Source organism: Macaca thibetana, chromosome 16, assembly GCF_024542745.1.
Source record: "Macaca thibetana thibetana isolate TM-01 chromosome 16, ASM2454274v1, whole genome shotgun sequence".
Taxonomy (NCBI): Eukaryota; Metazoa; Chordata; class Mammalia; order Primates; family Cercopithecidae; genus Macaca; species Macaca thibetana.
Window position 1 is genome coordinate 26,991,726 of NC_065593.1, and position 24,139 is coordinate 27,015,864.

General features: G+C 53.8%; 1 protein-coding gene across 2 annotated transcripts in view; it reads left to right on the top strand.

Moving 5' to 3' along the window:
• The first annotated feature begins 4,442 nt into the window (after positions 1-4,442).
• RHBDL3 (rhomboid like 3) overlaps positions 4,443-24,139 on the top strand; it is a 62,416-nt gene continuing 42,719 nt past the window's right edge. Inside the window, exons 1-3 of one of the 2 annotated variants that reach the window (XM_050763825.1) lie at positions 4,443-5,025; positions 6,648-6,671; positions 23,901-24,059. In XM_050763825.1, coding sequence (XP_050619782.1) covers positions 4,915-5,025; positions 6,648-6,671; positions 23,901-24,059 — 294 coding nt within the window. In that variant the 5' untranslated portion in view covers positions 4,443-4,914. The remainder of the gene's footprint in view (positions 5,026-6,647; positions 6,672-23,900; positions 24,060-24,139) is intronic. The other variant, XM_050763826.1, reaches the window with a different exon arrangement.

Below are 24,139 nucleotides of genomic sequence, written 5' to 3' on the forward strand. Positions count from 1 at the left end.
TGGGATTATAGGTGTAAGCCACTGTGACTGGCTGATGGGTAAGATGGAACAGGGGGTTTACTGAGGGGATAGGACCTGCCTATAGCACAGTGAAGGTCATACGGGTCTTGGGGCCCAAAGAGAATTCAGAAATGGGACCCTGAGGACCAGCCAGGCCCCAAGAAGGTGACAGGAAAGGAAGGTAAGACCTGGCAAAGTAGCTGACTATTTCCCTGAATGTGTGATTGGCTAAATCTTGGAACTGGGAAAGTTTTTTTCTGTGCTTTTCTGAGTTCAACTTTTGGGTGCCCACGCCTTGCTTTGAAAAGGTTTGGTCTGTGAACCTAGACATCTTTCAGTAATGATTTAAGTTACTCAGAAAACTGGGGGCCCTGGAGTGAAAGGAAGAGACGAAAGGGAAAGAAATCCATGTAGCAGTCTTGCTCTGTTTGATCTGGCAGACAGTGGGTGATAATGGAAAAATGCTGGAGATGGAGGTGGAGGGTGGTCGGATTCCACCATCCTGAGCAACGTCTGCTGTTTGGACTTGCAGACTTCAAACATGGCTGGGGGATTCCTGGAAGACAAAAGAATTCAGGGCCGGGGCTTGGATCTCAGTCAAAAATAACTTACGTCTTCATCTCAGGTAGGCAAACAGCGGTAGCTCAGGGCCGGTTTCTCAGAAGATTGGAGCTACAGGTGGGGACAGGGTGCCACGAAGGTCAGTTTAGGTTTAAGTTGGCTGCAGAGAGAGAAGGGGCTCAGAGAGTGTGGGTCTGACCGAGGGAGATGTCAGAACGAACCCCAAGTGAAAGAGGTTCTGGAGAAAAAGTCAGCCCTGTTTACCCCCCTTCTGGGCACTGCCATTGCTTTGAGCAATAATTACAGCCCTTCATGTTTCTTCCCTGGCTTCTCATTAGCTCAAGGTGTCCACAAACTGCTCAGCCCCCTTTGCCTTCCTCTCCCTGCTTCCAGCAGCTACTCCTGGCTTTTCTGTGGCAGCCGATGTCCCAGCTCCCAGGACCAGAACATCGGGTCCTTAAAAAACCTCCTTTCTCTCTTGGAGAGCGCATTCGAGAGACTCAGCCCCCAAAAGGCTCTTTCCTGTCTTCTCCAAATTATCCCACCGGACTGTCATTAGAGGATGACCTCATTTTCCCCCAGGAGGCCAGGGCCTGGGTCTCATCCCCTTTGTATTCTCAGCACCTCGGCCAGGGTCTGGCACATAATGGACACTCAGCACGTGTGAGCTGAATGGCACTGCTGAGCTGTCGCCAACTTAATCTTCCTAAAACGCTGCTCCAGTTAGAAGCCATCACTGCTTCTCTATCTCCCACTAGGCAAGGTCCAACCTCCTCAGACTGGCACTCAGGGACTCTGGCGACACAGTGCTCCTCACCTGCTCGGCCATCCTCACTTTGTGCCCAGCCACTTCATGGTTCCCAACATAGTCAACAGCTTTCCTATCTCTGTGTCTTTGCCTCAGCGGTTCCCTTTACCTAGAAACCCTTCCACACTCTCTACCACAAGCTTGCCCCCTTTCAAGGCTCATCTCAACATCATGCTCCTGCCCTTCTAAACTGAGTTTGATCCACCCTTCCCCAGCCCTTTATCCTGCTCTGCGTTGATTTTGAGTGTCTTGTTAGGAACCTTAAAAGAGGCCATGGTGTGGCGCCCTTACAAAATGAAGAGCAGAGAAGTGCCAATAGGCCCAGTTTGGTGTCACTTCTCATTAGCGCCAAGGGTTTTTCCAGGGTGGGACCTGTGCATGGCACACCTCCAGCCATCGACGAGTGCCTGCCCGCTGCAGCTGGTCAGTGAAAGTGACACCATGCTCATTCCCTCCTCTGCTCCTAAAACGCTGCAGAATATGCCAGTCCTTAGGCTATCTCAGGTGAGAGTAGAACAAAAGGTGTCAGGGAGCCCAGCTACTCCTATCCTCTGGAGCTTTCTAGGCCTGGGCCCCAGGCCCCATATCCTACTGCCTGCTGGGGACTGGGTTGCAGATTCACCTGGGGCTGAGGGGCAGAGTGGCCTGACCAGCTGGGCGTAGGTGACATTGAGGACAACAGGTGAAGGGTGGCCTCAGGCTCATGGAGGATGATGGATGTAACAACTTGTCCTAACAGTCTCCAAGTCCAGACACCCATCACCTCCCAGTAAGGGCCAAGGCGAGGGAAGCCACCCTGTGAAGCAAGAATCCTGGTGAGCGATCAGGAATTCCTTCTTAGGAGACTCTTGGGAACTCACTCTGCCAAGGCAGGGTAAATGTTCCTAGGGGCAGAAGGAGGAACAGGATAGCCTTCCGGATGTTTCCCTTCTTCCCTCTCCCTTTTATTCTAACTGCTACTGACCTTGTGACCGCTTCCTTGAGAGGACAGCACCTGTCATGTCCCTCTGCTCAGGCCAACCTCCCTCCTGTCTAGACTCTACACTACAGCCAGAGGGATTTTAAATATTACTCTCCTGCTCACAATCCTTCAATGGCTCCCCATTGCCCTTAGGTAAAGTCCAAGCTCTTTTCCCATGAAACTCATAGCCCCTCACAACCTTCCCGTCCAGGCTGGGCTCTTTAGACTGGTCGTCGTGCTCCGGTTTCCAGTCATGCCAAACCACTTGTCGTTTGCCTCCCATAGGATGCTGCTCCACAAGCCTGGCCGTGCTGTCCCCTCTACCTGGAACACCTCCTTCACCTTTTCCACGTTGCCTAGTTCTGGAGGCTTATCCTTTGGGAAGCCTTCCCGGACCCACAGGGACCCTCTCCTTCGGAGTTCTACACCCTCTGGGCTTCCCTTGAATCCAGGACTCACGCTTGCGTTGAATGTGACTGTCACCCCCAATTATCCATTTCTAGAGGGCAGGGTCTGGGTCTTATCCACCTCTGTATTCTCAAAGCCCTGTCATTGGTACTTAGTAGGAGCTTAATACATGTTCAGGAACAGAACTGAGCCTGCTAAGCTCCCTTCCCCATGAAGGGATGATAGAGTTGGATACGTTGATAAGAGCTGTCCCTGGGCTGATGAAGAGGCAGCTCCCATGGGTAGCTGGTATCAGAACACTGTCCAGGGCGGCTGGGCATCCCAGCAGAGTGGCCAACCCTTTTCTGTGCCCTTCTCCTTCCAGTTCCCCTGGAACCAGGCTTCCTGGCCCACTTCTCTAGTCCCAGAGATCTAAGTATAACAGAGCCAACACCCATTCAGGCCATGCAAATGACAGCAAGGGGTGCAGGAGGCACAGGCCCCAGGGCCCCAGCAGTCACTTGTCCTTCTGGGCTCCTCTCCACAAAGAAATCAGCCTCTCTTCTGTCCCCTGAAGGCTGTTTTCAAAATCACACCCCATGCAGACAGTTTTATTTACAAGAAAATCTTGGCAGGATCTTGACTTGTTAGTAGAGTAGGGATGGGGAGGAGGGTGGTGAGAAACAAAAATAGTTGAAATGATCACACTTTCTGAAACAGAGATGAAAATTGGTGTCTGTAGCAAACTCACCTAATTAGAGTCAAGTTAATTCCCTTCTCGGTGTTTAAGGGGAGCAGTCATTGCTGGGTGAGATGGTCACAGATCGGATCCTGGGCACAGGGTTATGTGCTTGCTTTCTGAAGACGACTGCATTAATTGCAGCTCTCGCTAATGGAAAGGAGCCTGCTTCGTTTCCGAGAGGAAGGAAGAGGGCAAGGACTAGTGAGTGAGTGGGTGGTGGGAAGAGGAAAGGAAGAGGAGTGGAAGGGCACAGCCTTGGTGTGGGCTGGGGACTGACTGCGAGATGCCTCTTGGAGAAGCCCCTGAGCCTCTGGGGGAAGCTGGCCCCTGCTGGTGGGCCACTGGCACCATTTACAGCCAGAGCCTCTGCTTCGGGAGATGGTGTCTCTTGGGGGCGCTTTCCTGAAGGGAAACAGCATCGATTTTTTTCTTTAAAAGATCCCCTACTCCTTTTTGGCTAACTTCCTTTCTGATTGCTTTAGTTTCTTTACCGTCCCTCTCCCCAGATGGGGCACTTCCCTGGGTTTACCTTGTTCCACGTGGTCAAATGAAGCCTGGGCATGGTCACTTAGCTCTGGGTGTAGGAAGGGCAAGATTTAGGCTTTGGGGACCAGGACCCCGCAATCTGACTTCTCCCATTTCTGGGCCTCTCGAGACCTCCCAGAATCTGAGACCGCAGTGAATAGGACGTAAGGATAATGGGGCGGGGGAGAAGGGATCCCGTCCTTACAACATCGCGCCCCCAATTCACTCCTAGTTAACCCTGACGTCGCCAACAGAGTGTCTCCATCACATATCTGCCACCTCCAAGTGATGGTTAAGCCGATGGAAGAGCCAAGCCCAGGCCCGGAGTGCAGGCCGGTGGTGACGGGGCCGGGGACGGCGCAGTCCCCATCCCCGCCCCGGGAAGCGCAGCCACTTTCTCGCCAGCCCCGCCGCAGCCCTCCCCCTCCCAGGCCGCGCCGCTCTGACCGACTGGGCCCGGGTGGCGGCGCCCGGGGTGGGGTGCGGGGCGGGGGCCGGCGTTCCCCGCGAGCAGCCCCGCCCCCGCCCGCGCACCGCCCCCGAGGACTCCGCGGGGAGGAGGAGACTCGGGCGCAGAGCGGGGGCCGCGAGAAGCGGGAAGGGAGCGCGGGGAGCGGCGGGGCCGGAGCCGGCCCAAGGGCGCCCTCGCCTCTGAGCCGGGCGCGGGGGCCGGGGCGGAGGCGGAGGCCAGCGGGGCAGCGAGCGCAGAGAAGTTTGGCGGCGGAGGGGCCGGGCGTCCCGGGGTCGCGAGGAGGCGGTGGCGGCGCGGGGACCGGGGACATGGGGGCGGGCGCGGGCTGCGGGGCGGGCGCGGAGGCGGCGCGGTGCGCACTGAGCCCCGGGAGCGGCGCGGCCGCCGCGGCGCAAAGTTAGCCCGGCGCCCCGGGACGAGCCCCGCAGCCGCCGCCGCCCCCGGACCCCGTCTTGGCCATGGGCGAGCACCCCAGTCCGGGCCCCGCGGTGGCCGCCTGCGCCGAGGCGGAGCGCATCGAGGAGCTGGAACCCGAGGCCGAGGAGCAGCTGCCCGCGGCGCCGGAGGACGTGAGTGCCCCCTCCCCGCCCGGCAAACTTTCTGGGGGCGCCTGGGGGAAAAGCCGCCCCTGTCTCGCCCCACGCCGGGCAACTTGGAGGTTTCAAGGTGACGCGGGAGCGCCCCGGATTGGCCGGGTCCCCGCGGGCAGGAGGGGGCGGAGGGACCGGTTTCCCCGAAACGCGCGCGCACCGCTTCCCTCGCTCTGGTTCCCGCGGCTTCCCTGCGGGACACAGCCCCGCAGCTGCGCCGCGGACCTGTCGCCGCCGGAGCCCCCTCCCCGCCGCTGGTGCAGTGCCGGGGACACGGCGTTTTCCCGCAGAGGCGGCCGCGTCACGGCAGTGACTCCCCCTCCCCTCACGCCCGCGACCTGCGGGCTCCCGGAGCTGAGGAAGGAACGGACGCCGCAGAGTCCCGGTCCCTGGCCGTGCAGGCGGGTCTGGCGACCCCTTCCTCCGCTCCCGGATTAGCTCCCCCCCCGCCCCCGGCACCCGCCTTGTCGCGACTCTGATTGAAATTCAAGCCGGCCCCCTCCTCTGACCCCGGCCGGAGCAGGGAGGGAAAGTGCTGGGAGCGGCTTTGCTCCTAGAAGGAGGCCCGTGAGTCCAACACCGTGGCTGTGCCAGGGGACGGTCCCCTGGGCGAGAAGAGGGAGGGGCTGCCCCAGGGCTTCCCCGCCCTCTGCTGCTCTGGTCTCCATCCCTCCGGTCCTGCGGGCCGGCCCTGGGAAGCCCTGGGAAGCCCTGGGAACTGGAGTTTATTGGGTTAACCTCCCGGGGCTAACCTACAAATAGGGGTGAAAAACCGGGCAGACACCCTGCCCTGCCCAGCCCACCCCCCTCCTCAGGGTGGGGAGATGAAAGTGAAACCACGCTCCCAACCTACACAACCAAAGCGGGAAAGTCTGAATGGGGTTGGGGGATAATTTACCATCTTCTGTCTTTGGCGTCTGCAGTTAAATCTATCACTTCCTTCTGGCCCTAAATCCCTGGCAGAATCTGATGTAGTCACCTCTTAGACTCAGCCTTGGAAGAGAATGGGTGGGCTTCACCGCATTCGGCATTCACCCCCCACCCGCCCGCTCCCCCCCCCAATAAAAACAAAAAACAAAACAAAAAAAAAAACTGCAGGCAAAATGTTAGTGTTTATGCAGAGGTGAGTTCTTCTGTGGGGCGAGGGTGTCTAGCCCCCAGCAGGTGAGACCCACTGCGGCAGGGTCTGATGGAATTGCACCTGGCCATGCTCTCCCAGGCCTGGAGTAGCTGTGGACATAAGCTTTAGGCAGCAGAAATTATTAGAGGCTCTTGGACATAGTTGGACGCCTTTATTTAGTAATTGTTGAGAATCACTTGTTCTGCCAGTTCCAGAACCAGCAACACCCACCTTGCCGCCCCCGCCCCCACCCCATCCCTTACTGTGAGCTTCCTCCCTCTGCTCAGTGTGGACTCATTGGGGAGCTCCTCCCAGACTTCCCCTGCTCTCCTGTGGCCAGTCCCTGAGCCTGGTCATGACTCTTGGGCAGCCGCTGGGAGGCTATGTCAGAAACATCCGAGGACTACAGAGACCTTGGTGATAAGTGTGTCTTTCTTTCTCTCCTATTCCTTCTCTCCTGCATGGCCTCCCTCTCTGCCAGCACTGGAAAGTCCTGTTTGATCAGGTATGTGAGCAGTTAACCCCCCACTTCCTTCCAGCCCTCCCTGAAATCGGTCTCAGTCTCCCTGCTTGCGTGGGCTTCCCTAGCTCCGCGCTCCTGAGATGGTGACGTGGGGTGGGGGTGTGGCTTCGTGCATCTCTGGGACTGAACGACGCTGCTCTCCAGGTATCAGGAGGAAGAGATGGACTCCCCTGAGAGGATCTCCCTCCCGCCTCCTCCCTACTCTGCTGCACCAGAGCCGGTTTACACCATATATAAATTGGACGTTATATATTGAATGCCTGGGAAATCCTCCGTATGCCAGGGGATTGCAGTAGGGGGCTGGAGAGGTGGGGGAAGGGCTCGGACTGACAATCCCTCTCCCTTTCTACCTCCACTGTGGAGGGTCCATGGCCACCACTGAGGTCAAATCTCTGCCATCCTTGGGGGGCTGACTTACAGTACGGACTCTTTTGAAGGCTGATTCAGTGATTTTAATTCTGTCTTAGGGATGAGGGAGTGCTGGGAGGTTACAGAGGGGAAATTGTATGTGATTCTTTGTGCAATGCCTGGAGTCTAGGTGTAGGGAGTGGGGTTGGGGGTGCCAAGTATTGGCTTTTGAACCTGGAGGTGGACATTTGACCTTCAGCAAGGAAATGGTTCTCCTCTTTGCTTAGCATTCGTGGTGGGTGCTGTTATGTGCTTCCTTCTCCCTCTTTGCCCCATGTTGGAGGATAGTTGAGTGCTGTGGTCCTGGGGTGAGAATGATTGTGCCATGAAGTTTGTGCAACTTTAAGAAATTGGTGTGAGTGGGCCAGAGGGAATGTGTTGGTTGGAGAAGAAGATAAAGCTGAAAAATTAGCTTGAACCAGGACTTAGTCGTAGGCAGGGGAAGCCTTAGAAAGTTTTTTTAGCAGGGTTGTTACGTGATCCAAGCCAGGCTTGGGAAAGCTCCAGTGTCTTAGGGGACAAAGGGTGAATGGCCTGCAGGGACCAGGGAAGCTAGGCAGTAGCTGCAGCACTGAATGGAGGCAAGAAGGTGACAATGAGGATGGACAGGAAGAGGGACATGGAGATGGAAGAATTGGAAGATCTTAGTAGACCATAGATGAGGGGAACCACATATCTAACTTTGAGATTCTGAACCTAGGAGGGAAAGAAAAAGTTGGAGTGGGGCGGGATGTGGTGCCTCACACCTGTAATCCCAACACTTTGAGAGGCTAATGCAGGAGGATCACTTGAATCCAGTAGTTCAAGACCAGCCTGGCCAACAAAGTAAGACGTCATCTCTACAAAAAATTAAAAAATTAGCCAGGCATGGTAGCACACTCCTGTGGGTCCAGCTACATGGGAGACTGAGGCAGGGGGATTGCTTGAGCCCAGGAAGTTGAGGCTGCAGTGGGCCACGATCTTGCTACTGCACTCCAGCCTGAGTGACAGAGTAGGACCTGTCTCAAAACAGAAACAAAAAACAAGTTGGAGTGCGGAGAGACGTTGGCAAAAATGACAACTTTGGTTTGAGACAAGTTCATTTAGAGGAGCCAGCTGGTTGCAGATGCTGGAGTGGGCGTGATGACACTGAATTGCAGTGTGAAAGGCCTGGGGTGAGGATTTGGGGTTATCGTCCACATTAACCATGAGGCCTGGCTGTGGTTTGAAGTTCAGAGCATGCACTGGCTCCTGTCCTGACGGGTAGAGCATCTCTCCCTCTGGCTCCGAAGAGTACAGCAGCTGCTGGCCTGATGCCCCAAGGCAGGAGGGAGCCCGCTGCGCCACTGCCACCACTACCACCAAGCTGCCAGCCCTTCACACCTCCTGCCAGATTTAGAATCAGAACCTAGAACAAAGTGTATCGTTCTTTTTTTTCTCTGTCTGTGTCTGTCTTTCTCATTTGATTTATTTCCTTTGCCAGTCCTTGTGTGTATGTGTACATTTTAAAACAAACCATTTGGGTGAAAGGAAGAGAGCTTTTAGTAGGAAGAATTTGGAACTCAAGGGAATGTGTAGCACCTGATAGTAGCTAGTGGTCTATGAAATCCCAATTTTTTCCAACTGAAGGTAGGTCCTGGGTGTCACAAAGAGCATACCCCTGCTTCTGGGAGGCCTGCCCAGAATTAATTCTAGGAAAGAAATTAGGCCAGGCACAGCGGCTAATGCCGGTAATCCCGGTATTTTGGGAGGCTGAGACAGGAGGATGGCCTCCCAAAAAGTGAGACCCTTTCTCAAAAAAAAAAAAAAAAAAAAAAAAAAGAAGCAAGCAACCCTGATAGGTCAAACTGCAGTCAAGGATGGGACATGATGCCCATCAGAGTCCTTGTAAGCACAAGTGGCTCTGGAGTTCACCTTCCAGAGATCAGTGGCATGGGAGGCTAGAACCAGTCAAGCATCTCCTCCCTCCCTTCTTGGGTCAAGCAGACACCAGTGGTCACCCAGTTTAAAACTGGGATCTGTTAGGATCTGTGTTCCAGGTGTTAGGGATGGATTAGACCAGTCCCTCTGTACTGTCTGGTTCTTCAGAATGTGGAGTAGCCTTGATCTAGCATGACACCAACTGGACCCCAAGGGCTAGAAGCCATGGCGTTGGTCTTGTTGGTCCTATGTGGTCACCCTTAAACTAAATGGCCAGGATACCTGTTGTGGGAATTGGAGGTGATGAAAGCAGGTGACCCCAGTCCCATGGAAGCTTCTGTGTCTCCCTCCCTGGCATTCTGGCATTTGACCCGCTCAAGCAGGAGTATAGCAGAGTCAATCCATGCCATGCACCCTCACTCCCCCGTTTCTTCCCCATGGGTCCCAGAAGTTAACAGCAGGCGGGAGACCTGAAGGTCATCAGTTCAACTCGGTATGTTCCATGTGTTCATGTCCTGTTCAAACTTCTTCTTGAGGGAGTCGTCTTTTCATATTTTGGAGATCTTGATGGTTTTCCTAAATATTTAAGTAGGTTTAAAATTTACCATAAATATTAGTCTGTTGTTACAGTATAATATCATCGTAAAGATGTTTTATTTTTCTGACTGGGTGCTCACACCTGTAATCCCAACACTTTGGGAAGCCAAGGTGGGCAGATTGCTTGAGCCCAGGAGTTAAAGACCAGCCTGGGCAACAGAGCGAGACCCCATCCCTGTTTTTTAAAAGTTAAAAAAAGGCCGGGCGCGGTGGCTCACGCCTGTAATCCCAGCACTTTGGAAGGCCGAGGCGGGCGGATCACAAGGTCAGGAGATCGAGACCATGGTGAAACCCCGTCTCTACTAAAAATAGAAAAAATTAGCCGGGTGCAGTGGCGGGCGCCTGTAGTCCCAGCTACTCGGGAGGCTGAGGCCAGAGAATGGCGTGAACCCGGGAGGCGGAGCTTGCAGTGAGCCGAGATTGCGCCACTGCACTCCAGCCTGGGCGACAGAGCGAGACTCCGTTTCAAAAAAAAAAAAAAAGTTAAAAAAAAAATTTTGTGAAAGAAAAAAGTCTTATTTTCTGTGGAATCTGTTGAGCTTTTCCTTCATGATTCCTTCTGTTGCTTCAGACCTGAGATAGTTTTCATCCCTCCTCAGATCTCATAAATATGCCCTTCTATTTCCTACTGCTTTTTCTATGATTTAAAACATCATATAACCCTGTACTCCACCTGCATCTGATTCCTATCCAGCTATGCTAGCATCACTTATTAAGTAAGCCTTCTTTATTATATTGTTTGAGAAATGTTATTTGGTAAATTTTTGTGTGTGGTTGGGTTTATTTTTTATTTCTGATTTATGCCACTGGTATTTATAATTTTGCACAGGTAATGTCCCCTTTAGTTATCGCTTTATATCTGTTCCATATGTTTCTGAAAAGCTTCCCTTTTTCGGGTTATGCTTTGATAGTCTTATTCTCAGTCCCTTCCTGAATCCCAGGGAGCTTTGATCCGAGGTCAAATATTTAGTCAAAGGCCAAATAGCGAGGCAGTGACAGATATGGGACTGGAGCCCAGTTAACCCACAAAGGGCTTCTTGGGTTGGAAAAGTCATTTCCAGGTTTACCCGTAAAAATGCCTCCAAGATCTCTGAATGTTTAATGAACAAAAGGGTTTGGAGCAGAGTTCTGTTAAGTCAACAAAGCACAATTGCTTTCAAGCTCCAAAGAACAAAAGGGAAAAGGCAAAATTGAAAGTAACTTGACTGTCTTCCTTTTTTCCTTCTCACCGGGAGCCTGTATTTCCTAGACCCCCAAAAGAGACCCCAATTTTGCTAATCTCCCAGAAGGAAAGCAGACAAGTACTATCTCACCAAAATTATAAACATAAACATGTGCTACGATGAACAGAAGGCATGGGGCCACCGCTTCGGTGGGTTGCTGGAGGCAGAAACTTGGATTTGGAGTCAGATAGACCTGGGTTCAAGTCTTACTCACTTTGTGATTGGAGGTAATTACATTAGCTCTCTGAGCCTCAGTTTCCTCCTCTGTAAAATGGGGACAGTAATGTTTAACTCCAGGGTGACTATGAGAATTAAATGGAAGTGGAAATTCCCTTCGCAATATCTGATTCACAGTGGACATTCAACAAATGTATCTTCATTGAGAATCAGAATTAGATTGGAGAAGCACAAGGACCACTTCTGAGATCCGGGCCCCTGTGGGGAAGGCAGCTCCTCAACAGACACTTCTGAGCCCAGAGGATTTTTCTGCTTTCTGTCTTCCAGTGTCTCCCCTTCCCAGCCCCCTGCCCTCCAGCCTGGGGCTGTTTCCTTGGCCTAACTTCATTTGTAGTCCCTGCTTCAAGCTGGCTTAAGGGTGTTCTGATAAGACCCCTGAAGGGATTAGCAAGGAGCTGCAGAGAAAACGCCTGCCCCAGAGACAGGGTGTTGGCCACCCCCAGAACTCACAATTAGCCAACACAACAGGGTTCCCAGAGAGGAACAAAGGCACAGGCTAAACTGGAGCCCTTGGGCTCTGCACCCCCAACTCCTTATCAGGTGGCCTCTCGACCCTTGAGGCTGTGGACTCCTCTCCACCACAGAGCCTGCTTCTCTACCTTGCTCCTGCCCCAGTGACCCCATCAGCTATACTGACATTAACCCTTTTATTCCTGACCACTCACAGAAATGCATTTGATTGCTTTGGGCAACAGGGCCGAGGGATCCGAGATTGAACGTGGCCTGGCTGCCTTCCTGACACATAATAGATACACACGTTTGAGCGAATGACAGGTTGAGCTACACCTCTGCATGCATTGTCTTGGGTTAAAATATCGTCTCTAGGAGCAGGCCCTGACTGTGCGGCTGCGACACTCATGGCAGCCCCTCTGCCACCGTATGGCTGCTGCCACCTCAAGGAATATAAGTTATTAGAAGGTTGATGGAGTCATCTTGTCCAGTCTGCTCATTTTGTTCTTGTTTGTTTGTTTGTTTATTTGTTTTGAGACATAGTTTCACTCTTGTTGCCCAGGCTAGAGTGTAGTACCGCGATCTCGGTTTACCGCAACCTCCACCTCCCGGGTTCAAGCGATTCTCCTACCTCAACCTCCCGAGTAGCTGGGATTACACGTGCCCGTCACCACGCCTGGCTAATTTTTTGGTTTTTTTTTTTTTTTTTTTTTTTGAGACGGAGTCTTGCTCTGTCGCCCAGGCTGGAGTGCAGTGGCCGGATCTCAGCTCACTGCAAGCTCCGCCTCCCGGGTTCACGCCATTCTCCTGCCTCAGCCTCCCGAGTAGCTGGGACTACAGGCGCCCGCCACCTCGCCTGGCTAGTTTTTTGTATTTTTTTAGTAGAGACAGGGTTTCACCGTGTTAGCCAGGATGGTCTCGATCTCCTGACCTCGTGATCCACCCGTCTCGGCCTCCCAAAGTGCTGGGATTACAGGCTTGAGCCACCGCGCCCGGCCTTTTTTGGTATTTTTAGTAGAGACGAGGTTTCACCATGTTGGCCAGGCTGGTCTCAAACTCCTGACCTCAGGTAATTCACCCGCCTTGGCCTCCCAAAGTGCTGGGATTACAGGCGTGAGCCACCGTGCTGGCCCGTCTGCTCATTTTGCAAATGAGGAGACAGAAGTCAGTGGCCTACTGAGGTCACTTGGTGCAATAGAGCCAGAGCTGAGACTAGATCCCAACCCTGCTTTCTATCTGAACTGTGTTCCTGCCACCAGGCCATTCACTTAGTTGGTGCCTTAAGTAAGCAAAGCAGGTGGAGAGGACACACATCTAGGTCAAGTCTCAGTTCTGCTCCTACTAGGTGTGTGGCAATGGGCAAGCCAGGTGACCTCTTCAGGCTTCAGTTTTCTCATCCGTAAAGTGCCAGACAAATACCTTCCCCTCCACGTTGTTGTGAAGACAGGATGCTGTGTGTATAGTGCCTGGCGCAGTATGTAGTGAGCACCTCATAAATACTATTGGGTGTTACATTTAAAGAAATTTTTAAAAGACATATAATAGAGTAGGTTTTTTTGTTTTTGTTTGTTTGTTTGTTTTGTTTTTTTGAGGCAGCGTCTCACTCTGTTGTCCAGGCTGGAGTGCAGGGGTGCCATCTTAGCTCACTGCAACCTCTGTCTCCCGGGTTCGAGTCACTCTCCTGCCTCAGTCTCCCAAGTAGCTGGGATTACAGGCATGTGCAATCACGTCTGGCTAATTTTTGTATTTTTAATAGAGACGGGGTTTCACCATGTTGGCCAAGCTGGTCTTGAACTCCCAACCTCAAGCGATCTGCCTTCCTCAGCCTCCCAAAGTGCTGGGATTACAGGCGTGAGCCACCGCGCCCGGCCAGACCTCGGTCTTGAATAAGTGTTCAGAGCCCCAGTTGGGGTTCCTTCCACCATATCAGGCTGCCTGCTTTAGGGAAGAAGCTGAAAAATCACATTCCCCTGAACTTTCCAGAGAGAAAGGAGAGAAGGTTTTGGACAAAAGCTGCCTGGGGAGTGTTGTGCATGGCAGAGGGTGAAGGGTGAGATGAGGCGTCTGGCCACCAGGTAGACAGGGCTGGCACTCCTCTGTCTGGTGTTCTGATCTGGCAATTCCTGCTGGAGCTTTACTTAGTGGGCTGTCATGACATTGGGGCCATTGTCTTGTGCTAAAGAAACGAGTCCATGTGTGTCTTAAGCTGTGAACAACTAGAGGTAGCCCCCATCACCATTCCCCAGGCTTTTGTGAAGCAAGGTACAGGTTGAAATCAGTATATTTGAGTCAGTAAATATTCTTTGAGGGAGCAAACATTGGATGTCTAACTGCGTGCATATAAATTTGTTGTCTCATTTTGATCTCTCAGCAGCCCTGTGAGGTGTGTGGTGCTGCACCTCAAAAGAGGAAACTGGCTTGGTGCAGTAGCTCACACCTGTAATTCCACCACTTTGGGAGGTTGAGATGGGAGGATGGATTACTTGAGGCCAGGAGTTCAAGACCAGCCTGGTCAACATAACAAAACCCGTTCTCTATTTAAAATAAAAAAGAGGAAAGTGAGGTTTGAGGGGGTGGAGTTTGCCCAAAGACAGCAGTGAGGACCTTCTTCTGCAGTCGCATATGTGTGTAAGCGTGCGCGTGTGTTTGTGTGTGTTTGCGCGTGTGTGTCCCCACAAGGCTTCTGGGTGGCTCCTGAAACGGGCCAGGAGATACAGGAACAGCTGAGCACCCTTTATCCTTCCAGCCCTTTATCCTGCCTGCCATGCACCCCCTCTGCATCTTGCTCCACTCTCTCCCTGGATCTGTCAGCTCTCTCTCCTCTGGGGGACCAGCGGGACCCTTTGGTGGCTGCCAGGGGAAGCAGCAGCAGCCAGAGGTTTAGGCTGAAGGGGAGGGATGGAGTGATGTCAGACCTCTCCCTGCTGACATTCACTCTCCACTCCCTGCCTGCGGCTCCCTTGAGACTCCTGGGCTTCATGGCCATGACTCGGCTTCAGTCCCCAGGCGGCACGTCAGGCTGGGCCGGATGAGTCAGCGTGGATGTTACATCTGCTCCTCCCGGGTACCCAAGGGCCTCTGAGTCACAGCCCCCAGCGGCCCCCTCAGTGGCCTGGCAAAGGCAGGGGCCGATCTGGAATGGGGAGGGAGCTGTCCGTGTGCCTGAGAGTCCTTGTGAGGAGGTCAGAAGGAAAAGGGGCCTGCAAAAGTCCCCCAGGGGTGGGAGGGAATAGGCCCAGTGGAGGAGGCAGGCCCCCACCCCATGCTGCCCGCCCCCCCACCCATCCCCGGCTGCATGCCTTCCAGGGAAGGTGTGTGGTCATTTCTTGCCCTCACTGCCCAGGTGTTGGGAGAGCTGGGTGGTTTTCCGGAAGCATGCCGATTGTCAAGGGCTCAGCCTGAGTTCAGGCCAGGATCCCTGCCTCTCCCTAGTCAGCCTGCCTACCCCCATCCTAGGGTTCGGCTGTTTGACTTAGGGCAAGGGGGATGCTCAGGGGGCCGCTTGGGGCTTTTGGGAGAAGCCCCATTAGAGGGCTGCGCTGCCTCCCCCACCCCTCTATGGTGGCAGCTGAGGGAGCAGAAATAATACGACTGGGAATCCTGGAGGCTTCTCCAGCCGTCAGGAGCCTGGCCTGGCCAGATCCCAGGGGAGTAGGGGTCACAAGGGCCCCTCATGCCTCCATCTGGGGAGGCTGGAGGACAAGAGGTATCAGAACCTGGTTTTAAGAGCTGGTCTCTCTCCTTCCCACAGAGGCTTGAGGTCTCCGAAAACCCACTCCCAGCCCCAGCTTGAAGCAGGCCAGACTGCCCGGGTCCACCCCTTCCAGACTGCCTCAGGCAGTGGGCATGTCTCTGAGTACCTCAGTTTCTGTATCTGTTAAATGGGACGAACCAGACTTACTCTAGGGTTGGCATGAGAACGAAAACAAAAACAAATTGTGAAAGTCAGTATTTTAAAGAGTCAGGGGAAAAGGTCAGGGGAAAGTGTGAGGTGGTTTTCTCTATGGGCGAATTAGCATCCTCATTTGCAAGGAAGCAGAACTGGAAGAGAAAGCTCCTACTCCCCTAACCTCCCTGCTGACCTCGGCAGCTGCAGCCTGGACCTAATTTATGGGGCTGTAAATATCCATGAATGGGCCAGAGTTCCCTGGTGGGCTGTGGCCGTTGGGTGGGGAGAGCTCTACTGAACCATAAACCCCTGGGCAGCCTCGTTAATTCTGCTCTGCTCAGAAGCCGGGTAATGAGGCAGGGGGCCAGCAGATGAGCCATGGTAACCTTCACCACCACCCACCAGAGGGGAGAGACAGCTGCCTGCACCATACTCCAGCCCTAGCACCGGACTCCAGCCCTAGCACACATGCCTGTGCTCATTTCCCAGGGCTCATTCTGCCTTGGTATGTGTGCACGGGAGAAGACAATGGGGATCCGGGTGGGAACCCGCTCTAGATCCCAGGTCTCTACCTTCCTGGCCCAAGAGGTCTTTACCCCAGTGGCAGCTGGTTCCTTGGCCCCGGGTACTGCCTTTGAGGTCCTTGAGAGTACTCACATCCCTCCCTGAGGTCCAGGGCCTGTCTAGATCATGGACAGGGAGAGGGTCCTCCTGGGAGAGAGAATTCAAGCTTAGAGGCTGGAGTACGGTGCTAGGGCTGGAGTACGGTGCTAGGGCTGGAGGAGACATGTATTTGTCCTGGAAATGCAGCTGATGAAAATCACACATACATCATAGACACAAGAAGATAGAGGTATGCCCTTCTTCCTCTCGTGCTTTCTTGCTGCTGGGCAGATTCTGAAGCCTTGGCCTGTCTCATGGGCCGGCCCCTGGGAGGGGAGAAGCAGTGCTGCTGTCCTGGGTGCTGAGCAGGCAAATCCCAGCTCCAGCAGGGTTTGCTCCCTGAGAGCTCAGCTCAGCAGCCCCATTAGGCCAGTCACAGACTCCTCAGCCTCTCCCGGGGCCTGGTGTCCCCAGTCAACCCTCAGGCTGGGCCTGGAGCCCACAGACTTCTAGCATTGCTGGAAGACTCCAGCAAAGCGTCAGCTGCCCGGAGAGCCTGTGCTACTCATGGGGCGGAAGTGAAAGGCTCTGGTTCTGAACCAGCGGCAAAGGGGCTGGGTTCACCAAAGGGAAACATGACTGCTGTGGACTCATGCCTTGTTCCCAAAGAGTGTTCCATCGAGTGTTACTGTGAAAAAATACTACGATCAAAGGTCAAATAAGTTTGAAGAATGCTGGGCTGAACAAAATCAGACAGGTTTCTCCAGCCTAAGACCTTGCAGAGTCCGCGATATGGTGCATTATGACCCTCCAAGAGGGTTTTCTACTTGTAGGAGCACAGAACCCTTATTTCAGGTACCATCAGGTACCTGGTATTCCACAGGACACACATGGGGAAACGCTTAAACATCAGCCGGGCGCGGTGGCTCACCCCTGTAATCCCAGCACTTCGGGAGGCTGAGGCAGGCAGGTCACGAGGTCAGGAGCTGGAGACCAGCCTGGCCAACATGGTGAAACCCCTTCTCTACTAAAAATACCAAAAATTAGCCAGGTGTGGTGGTGGGTGCTGTAGTCCCAGCTACTCAGGAGGCTGAGGCAGGAAGATTGCTTGAACCTGGGAGATGGAGATTGCAGTGAGCCAAGATCTTGATGATCACACCACTGCACTTCAGCCTGGTGACAGAGTGAGACTCCATCTCAAAAAAAATAAAAATAAAAATAAACTCGGGCTATGTTTCATTCAACTGAACAAGACAGAGAAAAACAAGGGAGGGCAAGATGGGACCAACCAGCACAGTGGAGGAATCCTGAACTCTTTCTATCTTCACCGCGAACTCACTCTCTGACCTGGACTAGTTTATTTTGTTCCTTTTGCCCTCTGCACCCGTTTCCCCATAAAACGAGTGTGATGCCTGGGCCACAGTTGATCCTTAGTGAATATGTGTTAGGTGGACACGTAAGAGGATCGGATGAGGGTCTCTCAAACTCTCTTTAGCCACAGCACTCTAGTGATGGGGGAGAGTGCAGGCTCTCACCCCTCTGCCTGGATATGAATCCGTCTGCACCGATGACCAGCCATTCACACTTGGGCACCCCAGCTCTTGGTGCCTTGGTTTCCTCTCCTGTAAAATGGAGCTCACAGTAGTATCTACCTCTTAGGGTTGCTGTGAGGCTTATATAGGGGGGACCACTCTCAAAGTGACCAAGTTAGGACATTTGAGAGTGAAGGAGCCACTGTAAATCACACTCAAGGCCGGCATGGTGGCTCATGCCGATAATCCCAGCACTTTAGGAGGCCAAAGTGGGAGAATTGCTTGAGGCCAGGAGTTCAAGACCAGCTTGGGCAACATAGCAAGACCCTGTCTCTACAAAAAATAAAAAAAAAAAAATTAGAAATTAGCCAGGTATGATAGCACATACCTGTGGTCCCAGCTACTCAGGAAGCCAATGCAGGAAGATTGCTTGAGCCCAAGAATTCAAGGTAGCGGTGAGCTACAGTCACACCACTGCACCCCAGCCTGGGCAACAGAGCAAGATCCTGTTGTTTCTTTTTTTTTTTTTTTTGAGACGGAGTCTCGCTCTGTCACCCAGGCTGGAGTGCAGTGGCCAGATCTCAGCTCACTGCAAGCTCCGCCTCCCGGGTTCCCGCCATTCTCCTGCCTCAGCCTCCCGAGTAGCTGGGACCACAGGCGCCGCCACCTCGCCCGGCTAATTTTTTGTGTTTTTAGTAGAGACGGGGTTTCGCCGTGTTAGCCAGGATGGTCTCGATCTCCTGACCTAGTGATCCGCCCGTCTCGGCCTCCCAAAGTGCTGGGATTACAGGCTTGAGTCACCGCGCCCGGCCCTGATCCTGTTGTTTCTTAAACAAGAACAATAATTATTATTATGCTTGGACAACAAGTATATGCCAGGACTGTCACAGAAAAACCAGGATGTGTGGTGGCCTGAGGTTTCAGTCAAGAGGTGCCTGATACACAGCAAACTTTCCACATATATCAGCCCTTATCGTGTTGCTGTTCACCGGGATAGTATGCAGAAGGTCAGCACATAAACTAGCTCCGAATGGAGCTGCCCTGCCTGAGGAGAGCTGGGAGCTGCTCCTCAGTACCCTCCCCAGCACCTCTGGGCTTTGGAGGCCCCATAGCCCCTAGAACTCTGCAGCGCAGTTTGAAAACCACTGAGTTTCCCTCCTGCTTTCCTGTACCGTGATTTCTGATTCCCTGACCTGCTGTCCCTCTCCCCAGTGTTGCCAGGCCCCTCCAACAGCACAGACCCAAATGACCCCAGCCCTTCCTCACTCCCGTGTGGAATTGCCTGCTCCGATCCCGAATGTCCCGTAGCCCCTTGACTGTGCAAAGCCTCCGAATAGAAGATTGGCTGCCCTCGTGGGCTGCATGGGTTGTGGATTTCTCATTTTCTACCCCCCATTTTCATATGGCACGCTTCTGTGCATGGGGTGGCTGGCCCTTACATCTCCCTGAGAAGAGTTTCTGCTTGATTGATGGAGAAACTGAGGCAGGGTGGTTGAATGAACTACCCAAGGTGGCACAACAGCTGCGAGTGGAGCCTTCTGGAACTCTCTTCCTCCCCTTGCCCCAGAGTAGGGAAGGAGCCCCAGATGAACAATACAAAGAGAGAATCTGATGGGTCAGCTCCCCCACCTAGGTGGACTGAGCGCCCCAGGAAGGAGTCCAGCATCGAGGATAGGGGATGGCAGACCGTGTGGGAGGCATCAGGCTGGGGCGAGCTGTGACCTGGAGGATTAGGGTCGGATGCTGGGTGCTGGTGTGATTAAAGGCTGAGGCAGGTGGGCGGGCCAGCTCCTCAGTGCGTCTGTATCCTCCGCTCAGGCTGAATGTGGACTTGGCTGCCCCTCCCTCCACGGCGCTGACCCCTATTCAGGAGGCAGCTGGAAGGACGCTCCCAGGCTCCTGGCTCTCTGCTGGGCCCCTGTGGCCCATTCGCAGCCCACATTCTAATGGCTGCCCCGACCAGCCCCAGAGCAGCCCTGGTCAGGCCACCTCAATCCCACCCAGCCCAGACCCCATCAGAAGCACCTCACTACCAAAGTGGGTGAAGCCGGGGCACGGCGCCTGGGGGAGGGGAGCTTCAGGACCAGCACCACGGTATTAACTAGGAAACTGCATTAAAAGGGCTTGTTTTCCCAAAAGCTCCAAACCACAGTTTGGATCTGCATAGTGATCCCATCCCCCTTAAGCAGGCTGTGAAGGAGGCGAAGGGTAGGATATGTGCCCAGAGAGGGCCGGCCACACCTCCATCACAGCAGGATGCTCCCAGCTTTGCCGCAAGGGAAGCTGGTCTGGCCTTCAAGCCCAGGTCCTGTTGAGCTGCTGCCCTGCGAGAGGAAGGTAGCCCACTTTGTAGATAAGGTAGTTGTGGCTCGGGAGTTTACTGTAAATTACACAAACCCTGGTTAGTGGCAGACACAAGCATGAGGTTTGCCTTGTTCCTTGCTACCCCTGAGTGAGGGGTGCAGCCTCTGTTAGAAGCTCCCAGCTTCCTTCTGGGGCAATGGAATGCACCTCTCTCCTGCTTTCTGGGCACTCATGCTCTCCCTGGCTCTCTCTCTCTGTCTCTTTGTCCCTTTGCCTCCCTTTCTCTCTCCCCCACGCCCCACACGCATTGTCAGCACCTGCCCTTACTCTCATCTTCCTGGGGCTGGGGGTGGGGGTCGAAAGGTGTCCTGTGCATTCACAGAGCCCAGGCAGCCGGCCCCATTGCTGCCTCTCCCTCCCCCTCCCCCAGCTGTCTTCTGGGCATCCCCAAGGCCTCATTATTAGGGTAGCGGTGACCCCCCCATTGTCTGGCCTGTCTGGCCCTGCCATGAAAGGTAGAGTTTTGGCAGAGAACCGAGGCTCGGCCTGATTCCAGCTTGTTCTCTGCTGTCTGGAGCCTGTTACTATGCTCGGGGCAGGGCAGGCAGGCCCTGGTTGGCGGTGGGGGCTTGAGGAGCCACAGGGCAGCCATGTCACTAGGACAACAGCAGGGAGCCCTGGAGGGGGAGGTTGAGGGAGAGAGCAGGTGGTTCTTTGTCTGGAACCTGATCCCAGCACCCCCACCGCACCCCCACCCCACGGCCCTCCCCAGCCTGGGAGGCAGCCCCTAGAAGAGGATTGGTGCCTGCTCCCAGGGCACGCAAAGCCGCTGGGCTCCCTCCCCCAGGCCGAGGCAGGAGAGACTGCACAAGCTGTGCTGAAGACCAGTGGCCCCCTTGCACCCCCAACTAGGGGGATTCCCAGGACTCCACCTGCTCTTTCTCAGCCCGCAACCCCCCCATCTGCCCACCCAGCACATGAGGGCCAGGCTAGTGAAACCCTGTGATGGAGCAGGGATTGGCACAGGTGGCTTGTAGAGATGGGAGGGGTCCCAGGCACCAAGGAAACAGACCCTCCCTGGCTGCGGTTGCCACATTTCCTCTCCAGGCTCCATTTTCTTAGCTGAGCAATGAAGGAGGTTGGAGCTGTTGCTGTCTGGGGCTGTTTCCTGATTTAAAAATCTCTGTCTATGGGGCTGGGCGCGGTGGCTCACGCCTGTAATCCCAGCACACTGGGAGGCTGAGGTGGGTGGATCACGAGGTCAGGAGTTCAAGACTAGCCTGGCCAAGATGGTGAAACCGTGTCTCTACTAAAAATACAAAAATTAGCCGGGCGTGGTGGCGGGTGCCTATAGTCCCAGCTACTCAGGAGGCTGAGGCAGAGAATTGCTTGAACCTGGAAGGCGGAGGTTGCAGTGAGCCGAGATTGTGCCACTGCATTCCAGTCTGGGTGACAAAGCAAGACTCCATCTCAAAAAAAAAAAAAGAGTATCTCTGCCTGCTGTAGGGCTGTGAGCCTCCTGGAGCCCCTTCCTCTCCTGGGCCCCGCACTCACCTCTTTGGTACTTAAATTTTGTTCCTGGGCATCAGAGCAGTCTCTAGAGCTGGAGGTCAGAGGCACCTGGCCATGGCTTAGAGGAATCGTGCTTGGCTGGCTGGAGGTGGAATCCAGGCTCTGCCGCTTGCTGGGCAAATCACTTCATGTCTCCGTGATAACTTTTCTGTGCCTCTATTTCCCCATCTGTAATACGGGGACATGGATAGGATCTGCTACATAAGGTTGTGTAGGGGTCAAAGACATTATATGCATAAGGTACTTAGAACAGTACTTGGCTCCATGAAAAGTCAGCAAATATTAGGTGTTTTTATTCTTCAAGATCTTTACTAAGCAACGAGTAGATGAGTTTCCTGAAATACTTGATGTTGTGAACCAAACAGATGTCATTCGTGAAACCTCGCATTTTGGCTTGAAGGTGGGAGATACAGATTTTAAAATATGCCTCAGGACCAGGCGTGGTAGCTCATGCCTGTAATCCCAGTACTTTGGGAGGCTGAGGCAGGAGAATCGCTTAAGCCCAGGAGTTCGAGACCAGCCTGAGCAACATAGTGAGAGCCCATCACTACAAAAAATTTAAATATTAGCTGGTTGTGGTGGCACACAACTGTGGTCCCAGCTACTTGAGAGGCTCAGGTGGGAGGATTGCTTGAGCCCAGGAGGTTGAGGCTTCGGTGAGCTAGGATGGCACCACTTCACCCCAGCCTGGGTGACAAAGTGAGATCCTGTCTAAAACAAAAACAAAAGAACAGTAGACCTCATTGGAGATGTCCTTTCTTGTTGAATTCGGTGGAGAATTGAAATAGCCCATCACTGGGATTCCAGACTGTTGCTCTTTGATTGTCTCAGAAGTGCTACACGCGGAATCCACTTTCCTGAAATAGCCTTCATTGACCATCTAGAAAACGCGAAAACGTGGGTTTGGTATTCCGAACTCCCTCGTCATGCACACACATACACCCTCAATGTCTGTTTGCCTTTTAAACAACTCACAGCTGCGTCTCCAGGATGCAACTTGTGAACAGGAAAACTGGCACCTAGGAGATGCTTGGTGTAAAAAGTGTTGCCATGGGCATTGGGTGGGTTCCGTGAGGGAAGGGACAGAAATGATAAGGTCTTCTCTGGGAGAGGTGACTAAGATCCTGTCTTTTCTTCTTCTTCTTCTTCTTTTTTTTTTTTTTTTTTTTTTTTTTTTTGAGATGGAGTCTTGCTCTGTCGCCCAGGCTGGAGTGCAGTGGCCGGATCTCAGCTCACTACAAGCTCCGCCTCCCAGGTTCATGCCATTCTCCTGCCTCAGCCTCCTGAGTAGCTGGGGCTACAGGCACCTGCCACCACGCCCGGCTAATTTTTTGTATTTTTAGTAGAGATGGGATTTCACCGTGTTAGCCAGGATGGTCTCAATCTCCTGACCTCGTGATCCGCCTGCCTCGGCCTCCCAAGGTGCTGGGATTACAAGTGTGAGCCACCGCGCCCGGCCTGATCCTGCCTTTTCTAACTGAACCGATGAGGCTTTTCATGGAAAATCAGTGCGTGTCTGGTCATCTGAACACCCACTATTTATTCATCCAACAAATCTTGATTGAGTGCTGATAATGCCAGGCTCTGTGCTAAGCCTTGGGGATAAGTTGTGATACCCATCTGCGAGGTGCGCAGTCCAAGGAGGAGGCAAAAGCAGACAGACACTAGTGTGGGCTGGAGGCCCAGAGGTCTGGACAGAGCGGAGGGCGCAGTAAGAAGAGGCCATGCCTGAGGGGAGCCTTCCAAGAGAAGGGCACATCTGAGTAGTCAGGAAGGGTGAGTCGGAGTCTTCCAGGGAGACGAAGGAAGAAAGGGAATCCCAGGCAGATTCATGTGCAAAGCTGCAAACGATGAAAGAGCATGGTGTAAAACACACAGATGCACACTCATGTGCGCGCACAAACACCCCCCAAAACAAAAACCACAGAGCAGAGTGTCTCTGGGGAGCCCCGCCAATCCTCCCTGTCTGGGTGTGTGGGAGGGGCTGTGGGAGGGTGGCCAGGGGCGGAAGAACGTGCAAGGCGGTGCTTCTTGCTCCCCAGGGCCCTCTGGCATCCCCCCTGGAGTCCCTCTGGCCCAGTCCCCTTTCCCTTTGCCAGTCACAGCTGAAACGTCCTTCTCCTGCTGTCCTCTCCCCTGTTCCAGGCCCCAGAAGTTTCTCATCTTCCTCCACCCATTGCCTTTTCATTTGTGCTTCCCTCTCCATGGTGAGAGGAGGCAGTTTAACTTCTTTGAGCCTCAGTTTCCTTACCCACATGAGATGGCTGGATTGGGTGATCCTGAAGGTCTGCAGGTCCTCTAGGACTTTAAGTGATTGTCATTCCTATTTAGATGTTTCCCAGGGAGGTCCTTGGAAACCTCCCAGACACTGACTGAGACTCTTTGCCAGGGGCTGGGGACTAAAGCCAGTGAATAGTAGTGGAGATCGGGGCACCCACATCAGTGTGAAGAGGAGGTGGTGCCCTGCTGACCCCGCTGCTGTCTGCTTTTCCCTCAGTTTGACCCTGGGAACACAGGCTATATCAGCACAGGCAAGTTCCGGACTCTTCTGGAGAGCCACAGCTCCAAGCTGGACCCTCACAAAAGGGAGGTACTCCTGGCCCTTGCCGACAGCCACGCGGATGGGCAGATCTGCTACCATGATTTTATCAGCCTAGTGAGTGCTCTGGGGCCCTGGGTGCTGGGAGGGACCTGTTTGAGGGTTGTGGCTTCCACACATTTAAAAGATTTAGGCAA